Source organism: Ceratina calcarata, unplaced genomic scaffold (genome assembly GCF_001652005.2).
Source record: "Ceratina calcarata isolate Rehan_Ccalc_2016 unplaced genomic scaffold, ASM165200v1 scaffold368.2, whole genome shotgun sequence".
Taxonomy (NCBI): Eukaryota; Metazoa; Arthropoda; class Insecta; order Hymenoptera; family Apidae; genus Ceratina; species Ceratina calcarata.
In genome coordinates this window covers 1,274,101-1,288,927 of record NW_017159898.1, presented here as the reverse complement: position 1 = coordinate 1,288,927, position 14,827 = coordinate 1,274,101, and the positions used below count along the sequence as shown (strand labels likewise).

At 48.6% G+C, this 14,827-nt stretch overlaps 2 protein-coding genes across 6 annotated transcripts; one reads left to right on the top strand and one right to left on the bottom strand.

The window, feature by feature from the left end:
• The first annotated feature begins 32 nt into the window (after positions 1-32).
• LOC108625610 (26S proteasome non-ATPase regulatory subunit 5) lies at positions 33-2,035 on the top strand. The gene is made up of 2 exons (XM_018025716.2): positions 33-309; positions 534-2,035. Exons 1-2 carry the CDS (start codon positions 128-130, stop codon positions 1,864-1,866), a joined length of 1,515 nt encoding a protein of 504 aa, XP_017881205.1. The 5' UTR covers positions 33-127; the 3' UTR covers positions 1,867-2,035.
• A 47-nt stretch (positions 2,036-2,082) lies between these two features.
• On the bottom strand, positions 2,083-14,683 carry LOC108625608 (nose resistant to fluoxetine protein 6-like). Of its 5 annotated transcripts, none has more exons than XM_026814124.1 (12): positions 13,596-14,683; positions 13,209-13,391; positions 12,284-13,128; positions 5,062-5,351; positions 4,766-4,941; positions 4,534-4,688; positions 4,187-4,321; positions 3,506-4,065; positions 3,127-3,432; positions 2,879-3,053; positions 2,667-2,809; positions 2,083-2,464 (listed from the first exon to the last, which is right to left on the bottom strand). In XM_026814124.1, the coding sequence occupies exons 3-12, from the start codon at positions 12,576-12,578 to the stop codon at positions 2,330-2,332; spliced, it is 2,370 nt and encodes a 789-aa protein (XP_026669925.1). In that variant the 5' UTR covers positions 12,579-13,128; positions 13,209-13,391; positions 13,596-14,683; the 3' UTR covers positions 2,083-2,329. The 5 variants fall into 5 exon arrangements, with proteins under 5 accessions (XP_026669925.1, XP_026669924.1, XP_026669926.1 ...); XM_026814123.1 differs by having other exon boundaries at positions 13,209-14,144; positions 14,242-14,683; XM_026814125.1 differs by having other exon boundaries at positions 13,209-14,144; positions 14,246-14,683.
• Positions 14,684-14,827: the final 144 nt, after the last annotated feature.

Genomic DNA, 14,827 nt, shown 5'->3' with positions numbered 1-14,827 from the left:
TTTGTGGTCAGGGGACTGTCAGTAGTGTCAGTACTGTCACTGTCAGGTCAGTGGCAGTGGTGGCAGTCGGTGCGGTCGGTGCTGGTCGGTGCGTCGCGTCGGTCTATCAAGCAATAATACGCCGGCCATGGCAGAATGGTTACATTTGAAAATAGTTCGCCTGAACGAACTGAACAATGTCGAAGAAAAGAAGGATATATTATCTGAGATCAAAATCAAATTGGGGAGCTTAAACAATAGAGAAGCCGAACAAATCTCTCGGAATTTGGATTTTGGCTTGTTGTTCGCTCAGTTAACCTCCGATGACAGGTATAATGAACAGTGACTTTCCGATGTAATTACATTTCAATCGCGGTGAACACGGTGTTTTCTTCAATTTTTGTAAAACCGCTTGATGAAATTATCGAAAGAAATCGAAAAGTGCATACGCAAAGATGACCGCTACTTTTTCACGATTCATCATGGAATCGATTCATACACGCGGATAATGAAAGAACGCATGTGAAAATGTTTAATTGTTTTTTGTTTTTCAGAGAATACGCGAATGACGTATGTAACGTTTTAAAGACGTTGTTTGGAATTTTGGAACTCGGAGATGTGTACGAAAGGTATTCGTCAGAATTATCTCAATTAATAATTCATTCGGATCCTGCGGTGAGATCGCTCGCGTTGCATCAGATCTTAAGCGTCGTGTCTGATCCTCGAAAGATATCTTTGCTTCTGCGAGATACGAATTTATTGGTCGCCGTCATAAATAGAATCGGTGACGACAGTCTGATGGTATCGAAATGTGCCGCGTGTATAATGAAGGAGATCGGCAGACATCCGAACGGGTTACAAATTCTATACACTGGTGAACTGCTGCGAAGCTTTGCCAGATTGTTAACGAAAAATGACGTTGTCAGTTTTCGCGTGTACGAAGTCGTCGTGGACGTAGCGAGATCCTCGAAGGAGGGCCTCGAAGCGTCGGCTCGATCAGGATTTTTGAATTCCTTGTTTGAGATTCTCGAGAGCGAAGATATACTGTTGCAAGTAAATGCGTTAGAAATTTTGTCGCAATTGGCATTGACGGAGGAAGGACTGAGCTATCTGGAGCAACAGGAAGTGTTGAGAAAATTGGTCCAGAAGATAGCACAGGCGAACGAAAATCCGTTGTCGAACTTATTGATCCCCGGTTTGATGAAGTTCTTCGGGAACGTTGCCCGCCATTGGCCGAACGAGATCTTTTCCAAATATCCGGCCGTAGTCTCGGCTTTGTTTGAAGTGATCGAGAGCGCGGATCAGACCATTCTCGGCGTCGCGTTAGACACGTTGGGTCAGGTTTCTGTACGTCCCGAAGGCAAGTACGCGTTGCAAGCGTTGGGAAACGCGATGCCGAGTGCGCTAAGAAAGATAGCGGAAGTCATACAGAGAATGCCTACGACACTGAGGATTCGCGGACTCGAAAGTCTGGCTCTGATACTCGATGTACCGAAACCGGAACAGGACAACAGAATTCTGTCGTTGACGAAATCATGGTTCGATTCTATGTGCGACGATCCCTTAGGCATGATCGTAGCTCTGTGCAGGCAACCGTTCGCGGACATTAGGCAAGCCGGATTGCAGGTGTTGGCCGTTCTCGCGTCTCAAGTATGGGGTCAGGAATACGTATCGTCGTATCCGGGTCTGGTAGAGTTCTTACTCGACAGGAACGTCGAGTCGTTTAAGGAATGTAAAGAAGCGAAGTACGAGGTGGTGAAACGCCTGGCCGAAGGCGAACAGGACGTATTCGATCCGGACACGATGCGAAGGTTCAGGGAGTTCGCGAGCCAAGGACCGCATTACGTCGAAATAAGTACGGAAGTCGCGATCGAGGGAGGATCGTGACCTGTGTCACTCTCGTCCTCGTTACCGTACGTCGAGGACATCGAAGTTCGTCGTTATCAGTCGAGAATGTCGTACGATTTCCAGAGAACTTCCCACGAGAGCGAGTCTATGCTATTATTATTTATTTTCAATCTGTTACATGTAGAAATAAAATGCAATGGTACGTGAAGGAGGAGGACGTATTCTTTTGCGCGACGGAGGAATGAACCACGGGCGTAGAAAGACAAATAATTTATTTTATAAGTAACAATGATACACGTTGAAGATCGAGCCTGCATGGCTCTCAGCAGCGTGTAAGTTGCACGCGACTCTTACACCGCGCGTGCGTGCGTGGGGTGGTGTGCGTCGTGCAGTGTAACGTGTCTATATTTTCACAACGAGGCACGTTTCTTTTTTCTTTTTACATTAATTACAATAAGAACATAAATAACTTTATGAGACAGATTGTACGCAACGAACTTGTTTAATTACTCTGAATGCATTTTCGTTTTTTGGGCGAGAGTATTTTTAACATGCTGACGATGGGTGCTTCGAAAGCTACCGACACAACGAACGACAGTATGTACGACAGAACCAGTATTCCGAAGAAGGTGATCATCTGAAAAATCGGTCGTGTTTTCTATTGAAATAGTTCGAGTCTCGAGAGTAAATTAATTTTTGTTTCGGTGCGTAGGAAACCCGTCCGGTTTGCAAACGTCGTCTATTTCTGTTTGACGTATGAGAGAAATAGAGCGGCAAACGATTTTTGAAAATCAGAATTTCGTACGCACCGGATTTCTAGCACTCTTGCACGAACGTACCATTGTATATTTTCCTAAATGGATCGGCGAATCCATGTTCAAGGCCGTCCATCGAATCACGAGTGGATGCACCAAGTAGGCGCAATACGTCGTTCTGCTGAACGGATACAGCATCGGCGCCGACAAAACACGGTTCACGTATCCTGTCGAAAATCGAAATTGGAGATCGGAACGTTTACAGCATCGCCGATGCGTCGACGAAAGATGTTTACCTCCGTAACCGGTGCTGCACGCGATCACTATCCACGATAAACCAAGCGCCCAAACGCTATGACTCAGCGACGAGTAAGCAGCTGCCATCATCGGGCTAAGTTCTGCTTCGTAGAGGCCGTATAGCAGGCTCAAGAGACACGCCGATGACAGGAGCCAGCCCACGCAAACCGTCGTCTGAAAGCAATCGAATCGTGAAGAGTAACGTTTCCGTTTTCTCCTCACGCCTTCCCGCTTCGAATCGCTGTACCTTTGACATCTTGAGCTTGCAGTCGATCTTGAAGAGGAAATAACCCATCGACATGCCTATAAAGTACGGACCCAGCCTGGTCCACGGTTTGTCGTAGATCTTGTCGAACAGCGCCAACGGGTCGTCCGAGCTCGGCATGTGATTGTTCACCAGAGCGATGTAGCCCGTCGTCAACCAAGAGCTCAACAATAACATGGTCATTGCGAACGCTGCTATTTTCAAGTGATTCGTTGCCAAGACCAGTATCACCGCGCCGATAATGTAAAATTGAGTGTCGTCCGCGAGATACCAGCTCCAGATCATACACTGGAAAAACGCGAGACGACGTAGTATACCAGCGCCTATCCTGACGACGAGATCGAACGCGACGAGCACTCACCATTTGATCCACCGGGAACAAAGTGTTGATGTAAAGCAGATTCCTCCACCAATAGTTGGGGCAATTGTAATGATCCGCAGTCGGTGGTTCGAACACGGAGTTGGAATGGAACCACTGCATCGAGATCTGAACCACGCCGAGTACGAACATGTAAGGAGCCGTGAGTCTGCAGAATCGATAGAAGAGGAGACCGACGAATTTCAATGTTCCGGCAACGAAACACCCTCTGCCCTGCGTAAGCTTGTTCAAGTCGCCTTTAGCATTCGTCCTGAAGTAGAGGAAGCTGACGAGCAACCCACCCATGAAGAAGAACGTGTCGACGCTGAAAGCCCCGTTGGTGATCGTTTGGAAAAGGAACTTTTTCTCCACGACTTTTCTATACTCCATATTGTCGGAGTACTTGAAGGCGGTGATGCACGTGTGGCCAAGAATGATCCACGCCATCGATATCGCTCGAAGACCGTGGACAGTGCTGATCGTGTCGCCGCCGACCTTGTCGTCGCAAATGATCTTAACGTTGGCGCGAACCGAGAAAGAGAGCAACAATTCCTCGAGGACACCTGACGAACGCAAGGTAACTTTACTCCGATCCGTTCTTTCGGGGACGAACGGGACCGGGGGGTGGAGGACGGGAAAGTGAACGGGTGAATGGTACGACGATTGTTGGGACGAGGAGCTCACCGAATTTGTGCACTTCCGGACTGGCTGAGCGTAGGCCAACTTCGTGATCGTTGTTGTTGTTAACTGCTAGCGGTTGTGGCCCGATGACGACGACTTCTGCCGCTGGAACAGGAAGGTAGACCTTACCTTGAAAAGCTACGGAATATAATAATAAAAGCGTGTCACTGTCTCTGCTACTGTGTGTGTTCTGTGCTGGTCTGTAAGCGTTGGTCGTCGCCCTTCGTTCTCGGGACGGGAGATCGAAAACGGCGACGGTATTCACGGTTCACCCTTGTAGAAGGGTGGTATCTCGCGAGAGTAACAGACGTTTGACTCGCGGGGAGAATGACTCGAGTCGATCGTCTTACCATTGAGAGGCTTTTGATTTCCGTTCGCTAGCTCGAGTTTCGCGTGCCTCTCTAAATCGTAGACGACGTTCCTTCGGCGCGTGTACTTCTTCGTTACGTAGACGTCGTATCCGGTGCCGGTTATCATGAAAAATACGACAGCGACCGTCACGCCGCTAAAGAATTTTTTAACATTGCCGTTAGAATCAAGATGCTCCTTTTTTTAATTCCATCAAAATACGAAAATACATACGACAGGATCCAGAAAACCGAATCTTCGTACATGTCGTACTTGTCGTGCTGATCTCGAACCGATTTGATCGTCGAGCTTTTCCCCGCTGATTCGCTGGTGGCTAATTTCGCGATCACCGCAACGTCCGAGGCACGACACGAGAAAGGTAAACACACTCCTAAATAGACCATTCTCGTCTGCAACAGCGTGTGAACAATGTTAGACTCCGAGTAGATGCGTCGAGATAACGGCTGTCGGAACCGAGGAGATTGTCTTAAGACTGCAACGGTGCGATAATGAGCATTGGGTGACATTACCTTGGGGGACACGGTGGCGTTCACCGAGATGGTCATCATGAAAAATCCCAATTTATACGGTGGCTTTTCCAATTTCGTTTCGGTCCAGAGATCGTTCTCGGTGAGGCCGGCGTTCTTCTTTCGCGACTCGCCGTTCGATTCATCCCCGTTGCCCGTCGACGAGTTTCGCCGCGTCCCTTTGACTTTCCTCCCATAGTCTTCGTCGATGTAGGCGCACTCGGTGGCCGAGCCGACGTAATAAGAGTTACCCCAGAAAAAGCTGTTGGTGTACCGGCCCGAGGAGTCGTCGACTGAAACAGGAAAAGACAAGATTTCGATGCGATCAGTGAATCAACGCTCCACGACTCTACGAGACCGGGGCACGCGCGCGTGGTCTCCATGTGGAACGACTTGCTGGCCGATGACCCACTTGGTGCGGAGTTGCGGGACACTTTCTCTCCGATCGACGAGTGACTATTTCCGGATCGCGATGTTTGAAATTCCGACGAGAGCTCTAACGAATCGGGTACCGGTTTGAACGTTCGCGTGGGTGCCGCAGAAGCGATCGTGTGTACCCGAGTACGTTTTTCCCTCGACCGTTTCCGTCCAACGTAGGATTCGATGTTTCGCTGATTCGATTCTGGCAAATAATATGGAATCTACCGTTCGAACGATGTCGCAAAATGAACATCGGTCGCAGGCGTTCATTAAAAACTTTTCGTAACAACCAGACGTTTGTCCATAGACGTCGATGGCAATACATAATTTTCATTACCAAAGATTACGACACGTAACGGTAGACGGGAACCTAGCGGCTCTCTAATGAGCGGCTTTCTATTCGAGAAGAAAGTAATATTATCTAATATCGCCGTCCCCGTCATCGTGGCACCGTTCGAGATCGTTTCTGAGGGATCGGCTCGTTGCGATGCGAGGCGCATAATCTAATCACCGGCAGATCCGTCGTGTCAATCGATGAACAATCGTGGTCGCAAACCGCAACGTCATCGTTATCCGTAGAAACAAATTTGTTCAGGTTCCGCCTCGAAATATTTCGTAAACGATTCTCTGCGAACGTGCCATTCGTCGACTCGACTACGTTGTTCGAATCTTCCTCCTTCTCCTCGAACGTTTCTAGGAGAAATTGCAAACACGGACCAAGAGCAAGAGTCGAAAATGAAACTGTACGACTACGAACTACATTGTTCGACGATCACTTAAAAATATTTCGAACGATCGTTACTCGCATTAGATATCGCTGATTTCACTCTCTTTCCACTCTACTCTCTCGGGACCGAGGAATTTTATTACGTCATTATCTTCCGAGGGTGGAAGATGTGGCCCGTGGAATCCGGGAGAGAGAGAGAGAGTACGATTCTTGACCTTACGTACGTCGATTCGGTCGCTACCACGGGCATTACCTGATCCATGCTTCAAGGAATCTTATTATCGATTCTGTCCGCGCAAAAGTAGAATCGTATACGCGTAATCGGTAAGATATTACAATGACAATGGATTTGGCCGGGATCTCTTACGACTCGCACGATTCACCGTTGTAGAGTCAAAGTCAAGTTCAATCTCTGTACGTGATCGGCATCCTCGTTTCCCCATTGATTCGTGAACGAATGAATGAAATCTCGTACGACAGAGATCTCGTTCATGAACTCTCGTCGACGGACCGAGCGTTTGACCGATTTGACAAACTCGTGCGAACGAATACGAGCAGTGATTTGAGATTCGTCAGTTCGCCAGGCGACTCCGGCTGCTCGGCATTGAATCGGTTGGCTCGGACGCGTAAAAAAAGTTCGCTGCACTCCCGGGACAGAGTCGCCCGCAACGGTCCTTGAATTTCATCAAGGACGTTCGCACGAGCGCAATGCTCTGTCTCAGGGTCGCAATGCTCTCTCAAACCGGTCGTGCTCGTTGCATCGTGGTCGATCTCTCATTTTCTCTTCCGAATGACTTCTTATTCTTTGTATATCGAAAGTTGGCGTCGCATCCGTCACTTCCGATCGAGGAGGCGTCAACAATGTAAAGGAGCTAGTCGTTCAGAAGATAACGCTTAATCGACTCTATCGGGTCGGTACATGTGAAAACGTCGTTTCGCTTCTCGAGTTTGGATTTTTTTAAAATCGTTTGTCCTGTCCCGTTTGATCGTTTTCGGACTGACTGACAACGGTCGTTGGATGGAAAGCGGGAAGTAACACTCCGCGTGTCGTTCGACGGTTCGAAGCGAATAACGAGAACGACGATCTTCATCGATTTATCACTGTGCATTCATCGTGACAATAGAATTCGCTTGCTTCCGATCCGTCGAACGTGCCAAGCGGCACGTTCCGAGTAGCCGGGGGAAAGCAATATGGAAAGAAAAAGGCTCTTCTTTACATAGCTGATCGTGTCGTAATATCGCTGTCCCCGTAATGGACGTGCTTGACTTTTAGACGCAGATCAGATCGGAAACATTCCAGCCACGTGTCCTTCGAGATTTTTATCCAAGCATACCTATGAATGCGAATTGGTCGTCCACTTATAATATCGTTTAAGAGAACACGTTTTCTCTCCCGAAACCGAAAGTGACACCTGTCGAATTCCTGAATCTGCGTAATGTTCCAAGGTCGAAGTCGATCCCAGAGTATTTTATAGAAAACGCCAAGTCGAAGCGTGGACGTAACCTGAGAAATGAGCAGAAAGTACAGTACATCTCCGAATTAAACGAATCTTTTCAGGTAAAAGGTAAAAAAGTGGGCAAGTTTGAGACGCCCAGCCCCTATACTGAATAGAATAAGCTAGTTTCATTATCTCATTGCATTCCATTACAGAATATTATATTGTCGATTACAGAACTTCGGATCAAGGTTTCGTTCTGTCGTAGACGTTCCGCCTGGAAATCTGAGAAACTGTCGATGAGCACGACGAAACGATCGTAGAAAATGCATTCTGTCGAAGTCGAGAACGGTTCAACGATCAGTTGCGTCACGTCACGTCATGTGACTCGGGAACAAAATCACGACGCTTCCAGCTCGCGTCTTGCACCGGCACCGGACAGACGAAGTGAAACGCACCCGCGTCACGTCTAAATGCATCGTCCTGTGCTTTCGATCGTCGCAACGATTGCGACGGTCCCTGCGTGTCAATAGTGCGTCGACCGTGCGATACCGTCGTCCCTCCGCCGCCGATCGCGTTCGCATGCACCGATGCACCTCGTAGTCATGATCGACAAGTCGATTTGGCAAGCGAAATCGATTTCTTACGACGACGACCTTTTGGCTCGCCTACTCGTCACGATCGAATCGTTCGTTTCCAACCGTCCGAGGCCTGGCTAATTTCATGTGCCGCTCGTAAACTATGAAATTTAACGTCGGCAACGACGCTGTCCCGTCGAATCGGACGACCCGGAAGGCTACGAGCCAATCTACGAAACATCGCACCATGGCGGTACGATACAAACACGTAGGAACATATTTAGGCCCATTGCACAATCCTACGAAGCGCGATCTTATACTTTCTACTCTTCGCGTGGAATATTAGTTTGTACGGGCGAACGACGCAGGGTCGAGCGAATGAAAAAGAAGAAAAAAGACAGGAACCGGCTCTCTTGGACGATCGTTCGGCCTCGTTCGCTCGCTGATCAGACCGCGGGTTTTCATGACGCGTCTACAAAACGGTTCACAATATCGAAAGCTAAATGCATGTTTCAATGTTCAACCAGATGTTTATCTGAAAGATATTTTTTAAACCGATGCCCTGAATGCTTTACTTTGCATAATGCATACTAATTGGTAGTTCGACCGCGGCATAAGTAATCACGCGGGAACATCACGTTCCATTTCGAGTCTACGTGGAAGTAAACCTGTTCATGAGGGAAAACCCGTAGAAAGTACACGAGAGAATATTTGCTCACATAATCTAGCCGAAACATCGATCAGACGTACGGAAAGTACCGAGTACGGTACCAATGTAACGGAGTGCGGGCTGAGCCGGCTGAGCGAGGCATTTCTCACGCGTCTCAACGGCAAGCGGGTGTACACACTACACACGCACCGCCGTCCACTAGTTGTCCAACTGTCTGTCAAACATTCATCGATTCGTACCGATTTGTACGAAAATGTCGAATGTGAATGGAAGGATCTCGCTATTCTCGTTGCATCTCCGTGCGAACGGATTCTCGAAGTCGTACTCATCTATTGACGATTGTCCGTCTACGTATTTGCGTATTACAGGTTACCGGAGCGCGCAAAAATGTGACGAATCGTGATCGGCCAAATAGGAAGGAAAACCGACGGGGAACGGAGGTTTCTTTATCCGTCTGCTCTCTCGTTCACGATCCGGGTTATATCATACGTTTATGAATAAAAAGAGAATAGGGATCGAAGAAAAGTGCCGTGGTTACGTGAAAGTTACATTTGCAAGCCCACCTTCCACATAATCCTTTCTCCGTCCAGACGTTTTTCTCTATCTACCGTGACGTAATTTCGATGACTGCCTCTGTGGTTTCTCCGGTTCGATCGTGTTTCTCGCGTGTGTCTTCCTCAAAACTTTCTAACGACAGCTTCGCGCGAATTACGAAGGATGTACGCGGAAGTTTCGCGTGCAATCGCGAGATCGCACAGCGTGACGACGTCGTCGAGCGAAAATCGTTCATCGATCATCGCGTCGCATCGCGGCAACATTTGGAGCAACGAAATCGTTCGGAAGCCAGGATGAGCGAATATGTCCGGTATACGTAGATGCGTGTGAAGACGAAGAAGTAGGCCGTCGTCGCGGAAACATTTCGAGTGAAAATGAAAACAACAATGGTTCGCTCGACAATGAACAGCGTTTCAAACGTCGTAACGGTACAGTTGTTCCTGACGTTGTCCTTTCCTCGCGATGCTACCTTTCACCGCGCAAATTTCAACTTCCTACGACGACGATAATGGGACAGCCGGAGGAGAAAGTGAACAAAATTAGGCTTTTCCTTCGCTCGGAAATTGGGCAGAATTTACCAGGGAAAACGTAGTTTTTCTCAGAGGATAATAAAACGCCACGACTTAATTAGATCTTGAAATTTTTACTCTCGCTCGGCCGAGAACTTCCTATTCGCTTTGCATCGTGCGAACGGGAAGCGAGCATAAACTACATCGTAAACAAAACGTACTCGTCTCTTCTCTCGTTTTCCCCGCGTTCGTTTCCTGTTGATCGGCCAGAGTCTTGTCGTTCCAACGACCCGTTTTCTCGAGTCATCTGGTACTGTTTCTCATAACGGGACGCGTCAAAGGTTACCGAGCAGCGGCTCGTTTGTTCCTCGTCAAGCCGACGATGACGACGGTTAAGCAGGGTTTATCGCCGCGTCAGACTTGGACGCGGATGAGCGACTTGTTCCCTTACGACACCGACGGGATCGTTCATTCCTTTTCCACGGACGAACGAATAAAAACATGATCACGAATTATCGCTCGCCCTCGTCCAATTAACGCCCCGAACGTTTCACGCCGCGTAAGAATTGACGGTCCATCGATCGATAACGCCTCGACGTTCTCGTGTCTTGAGAAACGGCTCGAAAACTCGTTCCGTGGGTGTGTTGAGCGACTTACGCGAATAATCCATTCTCCGTGATCTAATTTTCTCTAAAAGTAAATTGGTTGCGCAACAATTTGCTAGTGCGAACTGGTGGCACTGCCGGCTTTTCAAATTCGTTCTCCAAACGTGAGTGGCGCGCAAAATTTTTCTAGTTCCTTCATTATAATAAGATTTTACGTTATGCATGCGTTTTGTAGTTTTATTGCTCAATCTTTTTTCCCCGCGTCACGTAGGTAATTGTCGCGGACGGTCGTAAACGAGATAAACACGTGGCCACGACGAATCCTCTTGTCATCGTCGCGAGACCGTAATGAGATACATATTTTTGTATAACGCGAAGGGACGACCCTGACACGTCTCGTCCATCTTCCGCCGTTTCACTTCCGTCGGACGATGTCTACCGTTTCATAAAAAAGAAAAGAAAAAAAAAAGGATCCTGAACGGGATTGACTCTATTCTTAGGTTGTTGCGCAGAATACGTTACGTTCAGCGGCATTCTTCGCACGCGTGTCGTAATCGATTCAAAGTGTCGAGGTGTCTCAACGAGAAAATGGTAAATCTGACAGCAACGGTCCACCGCGTGAAAAATTAATTATTACGCTCGATGGATACGCACCGACTAACGTCGTCGCTGGGATTTAATTGTGATCAGGGGTGTCGCGTAACGAGCCAGACGAGAGAACCATCTATCATCGAAAGACTCGATGAAACGTGCTGAAGTAACGAGCGATTCGATTATAAAATTGCTCGATCAGATACGCTTTTCGGACGCTAAACGATACTTTGCGCGAAATCCTCGCACCGACGATGATCGTGTCGTCCGACGGATAGAGAATAGGTCGCGAAACGGTTGCGACGAATGATGGGGCAGAGGTAGGCCGGTCGACGACGCGTCTCGCGAAAAATGGCATTGACCGAGCAGCGGTGAAACGTTGAAAACTAGGGCCGTCCGACCGAGCCGTGTCCCGTTCGGTGCTACGCGTCCGTTTCATTGTGTCGCAAAAAGTGAAATTTCGCGATGAAAGTAGGCAAGCAAGCGAGCAGAGTAAACGGTACTACAAGCACCGTGGAGGAAGGCAGACGTGTTTAGAGAGAGAGAGAGAGAGAGAGAGAGAGAGGGGGGGGGGGAGAAACGTTTCTGGCAGCGCGTCCGATCGTCCACCGACTCTCGATTTCCTTCCTGTCGAAAGTGAATGAGTCGAGACCTGGTGCTTAGGAAGGCCGACCTCTCTCGCAAATAAAAACTCGCTGAATGGGAAATGAGGCGAGACTTTTATACGGATCTCATTAATCCCGTCGCTCTTTTCACCTCGTCCGGACCGATCGGTTTTAATTTATTCGCACTTTTTGTATCGGGTTGGCATGCATGAGACGTTGCTCAGTTTCTCAAGTTCGAATTCTCTCTCTAGTTTACCACGTAGCATTATCCGTCTCGTACGTCGCGCATCAAAATGGAAATAAAAACGGCTGCAGCTTTTGCGTCGCGACGGCCCTCCCTTGAATTCCAGCGGACTGACGAAATCGCAGTCGCCTCGATTTCGTTTCTATGCCCGTTATCGTCCGCGACGCTTTCTATCGACACAGTAAATTTGGGCTCCTCGACGGGACGCACCGTGGCGAGAGGAAGTGTACTCGCGGCAGTTCCGGGCGGATCGTATTTAATCGTTAAACGTTTGAAACGACCTACCTTTCAAGGCCCACCCTTCGTGCCTCTTCAGACCCTCGACGTATCTCGTGACGTCCTTCGCGCATTGTTCGCCGACAGGATACTTTCCCTCGGTCCAATTGTTGGCAAGATGACGCACGTTGAACATGTCCAGCGCCTCGGACAGAGTGGTCCATTGGTTGCCCGGGACCTCGTCGATCGACGTCCTTGCGCGTTCGGTCGTCGGGAGGTCCTTCGCAGGATTCTCGAAGACGTTTGACGAGGACGTCGTCCCGTGGATCGCGAGGACAACGACGAGGAACAAGACCCGGTTCATTGTTTCTTATGATTAGTAGTACCAGTTGTTTTCACCGAAACACCAAGGAACTCGATCGTTCAAAGAAGTCCGTCGTAAATCATGTTCCGAGAACGTACGCGAACTCCTCTCGTCCACCGAAAGATCCGTTACTCTTCACGCGCCCGCAAGCGTTTGAAGTCGAGTTTAGATATCACAGAGGATCGGATCACAGTCAACGCCGTCCCTTTTCGTTTTGAACAGAAGTCCGATGGCTCGCTGCTCGTAGTAGATACCGGTTCTCTTCCTCACTGACGTACCCGGCGGAGACCGAGGGGCCTCGAGCTCCTGATCCTCTTTCGGAGTCACGTGTATCTTCGCTACGGCATCCTCGGGTTCGTCCACGGTGTCTCTTCTCGAAGACCTATCGTCGTCGTTGACATGTCAACGAGAAACCAAGAGAGAGAGAGAAAGAGAGACCGTCCACTCTTTCACGACGATCCGAACGACTCTGGTTCAAGTGTGATGGGCGTTCTCTTCCCTGTGGTCACCTCCTCGTTTGAAGAGCGAAGAATCGCGTACAACGGCGGGACTAGTAATGGTAGAAAAATGGTTTCGCCTGATGAATATCTCGGTAGTAACGAAAGTGCGAGGAAATGGTGGGAGACAAACCTCCCCGTATCGAAGAGTGAGCGCTCGTTGCGGGCATCGTGGACAGGCGACGCGTCGCGTTCTACACCGCACATAGTTACCATAATTTCGTAGCAGTCGATGAAACGGGAGAAGCATAAAATGATTCCTTCCTTCGGCCAGGTTCTTTTCTTTCGTCGGTCACGCATAACGCGTAACGCGTCTCTACGGATAAAAGAGTAATTGGTCATGGTCAGGCTCGCTCGCGTGGAATTTCACAGAAATTGAAGAGAACGCTCGAGCCGTTGAACGTCGTGCCTCGAGCGTGATATAAAAAGACGGAAGGAGACTGAACGTGTTCGTTGAGATTAGAAAGCTTACACAAAACCAGATTACGGAATGGCCAAGGATATTTGGATAGTGGCTGACCTTTGTACAGTACCGCTCCTCCTCCTCCTCCGGCGATCTTCCTTTCGCGCAGGATATTTTTCAAAGCGAAATGTTCGTTTCTTTTTCCCTCTTGAGGTCCGATACGACGGTACGATTTTACAAAACTTGGCAAACGACGTTCGACACTTGATATCTGATTTAGCTGAACTTCGATGATGTTCGCAACGATTCTTGTGCAACGCGACCCGATGGATGCTCGATCAGTACCCGCCGTTAATAAACGTCAGAGAAAGAGGCTGTCGAAAGGTATCAGCGAACGCGATTACGCGAAATTACGAACGACGTTCCGCGTCAGCTCGCTTAACGACCAAGTCTATTTTCAGAAGTTTCACCGAGAAATTTCATACTATTAGAGGAGCCTCTTTCTCTTTCTCCGACGGAGGACTCTTGTCGGACGCTGTCATCGGCTGCTCAGTCGTGCTCAAATTTCATGTTTTCCTTTTTTCTCCCATTACGGGGGACTCTTCTTGCACACGCTCTCGCCATGCGATTTACCACGCTGATTCTACGGCGACGAGCGTCGAGCTCCTGTAATCGGTCCACGCGACCCGTCAAGAGCGGAACGTAACGTTTTCGACAGATTTTTATTTCGAGGAATTCGTGACACGCCGTGAATCGAACATACCTACCGAAAAGTAGACGCGTAGCACAGATACTCGTTCCTTGACTCATACACCGTCATTTTCTCGCGTTCATTGCTCTTCTCTAAATCTTACCAGACTCGTCGGATCTTCGAGTCGTTCGCGTCCTCGTACTTTACACCGTCGATACCGAAGATCGTAAGCGTTACACGCTGTTACGCCCGATGGGTACGTCGTTTCATTGCTGAAGTTCGAATCTTGAAACGCAGCTGCTTCTTCTCTCTTCGCCGACGAATCTGCAGTTACCTGTATGACGCTATAATCTCGTCAGCTGATCATAATAAATCGTTATAATTTAAGAACGTGTAAGGGTAGGTGATGAAATTGATATGGATCGACCTGACGTCGTGTACTGAAAACCGAGGATGAAACTCCACAGACGTTCCTCTCTTTAAATGTTTAGGATCCAGCGATTTTTATACCGGATTTCTCTTTCGTTCGCGCGTCGGATATTTGCTCCGTGACATAAAGCCTGTCAGAGAAGTGAAACTGGTCAACAGCAAACCTGGTTATTTTCTTAGAAATGGCAAGGAAGAAGAGTTTCTCTCGAAGACATGTCCGTGCGAGATC

Coding starts and splice junctions, on each gene's coding strand:
- LOC108625610 (XM_018025716.2), top strand. CDS start 128: ATGGCAGAATGGTTACATTTGAAAATAGTTCGCCTGAACGAACTGAAC. Junction 310..533: donor CAGTTAACCTCCGATGACAG/GTATAATGAACA, acceptor TTTGTTTTTCAG/AGAATACGCGAATGACGTAT.
- LOC108625608 (XM_026814122.1), bottom strand. CDS start 12,578: ATGAACCGGGTCTTGTTCCTCGTCGTTGTCCTCGCGATCCACGGGACG. Junction 4,689..4,765: donor TCGGTTTTCTGGATCCTGTC/GTATGTATTTTC, acceptor AAAATTCTTTAG/CGGCGTGACGGTCGCTGTCG. Junction 3,054..3,126: donor GCAAGCTCAAGATGTCAAAG/GTACAGCGATTC, acceptor GATTGCTTTCAG/ACGACGGTTTGCGTGGGCTG.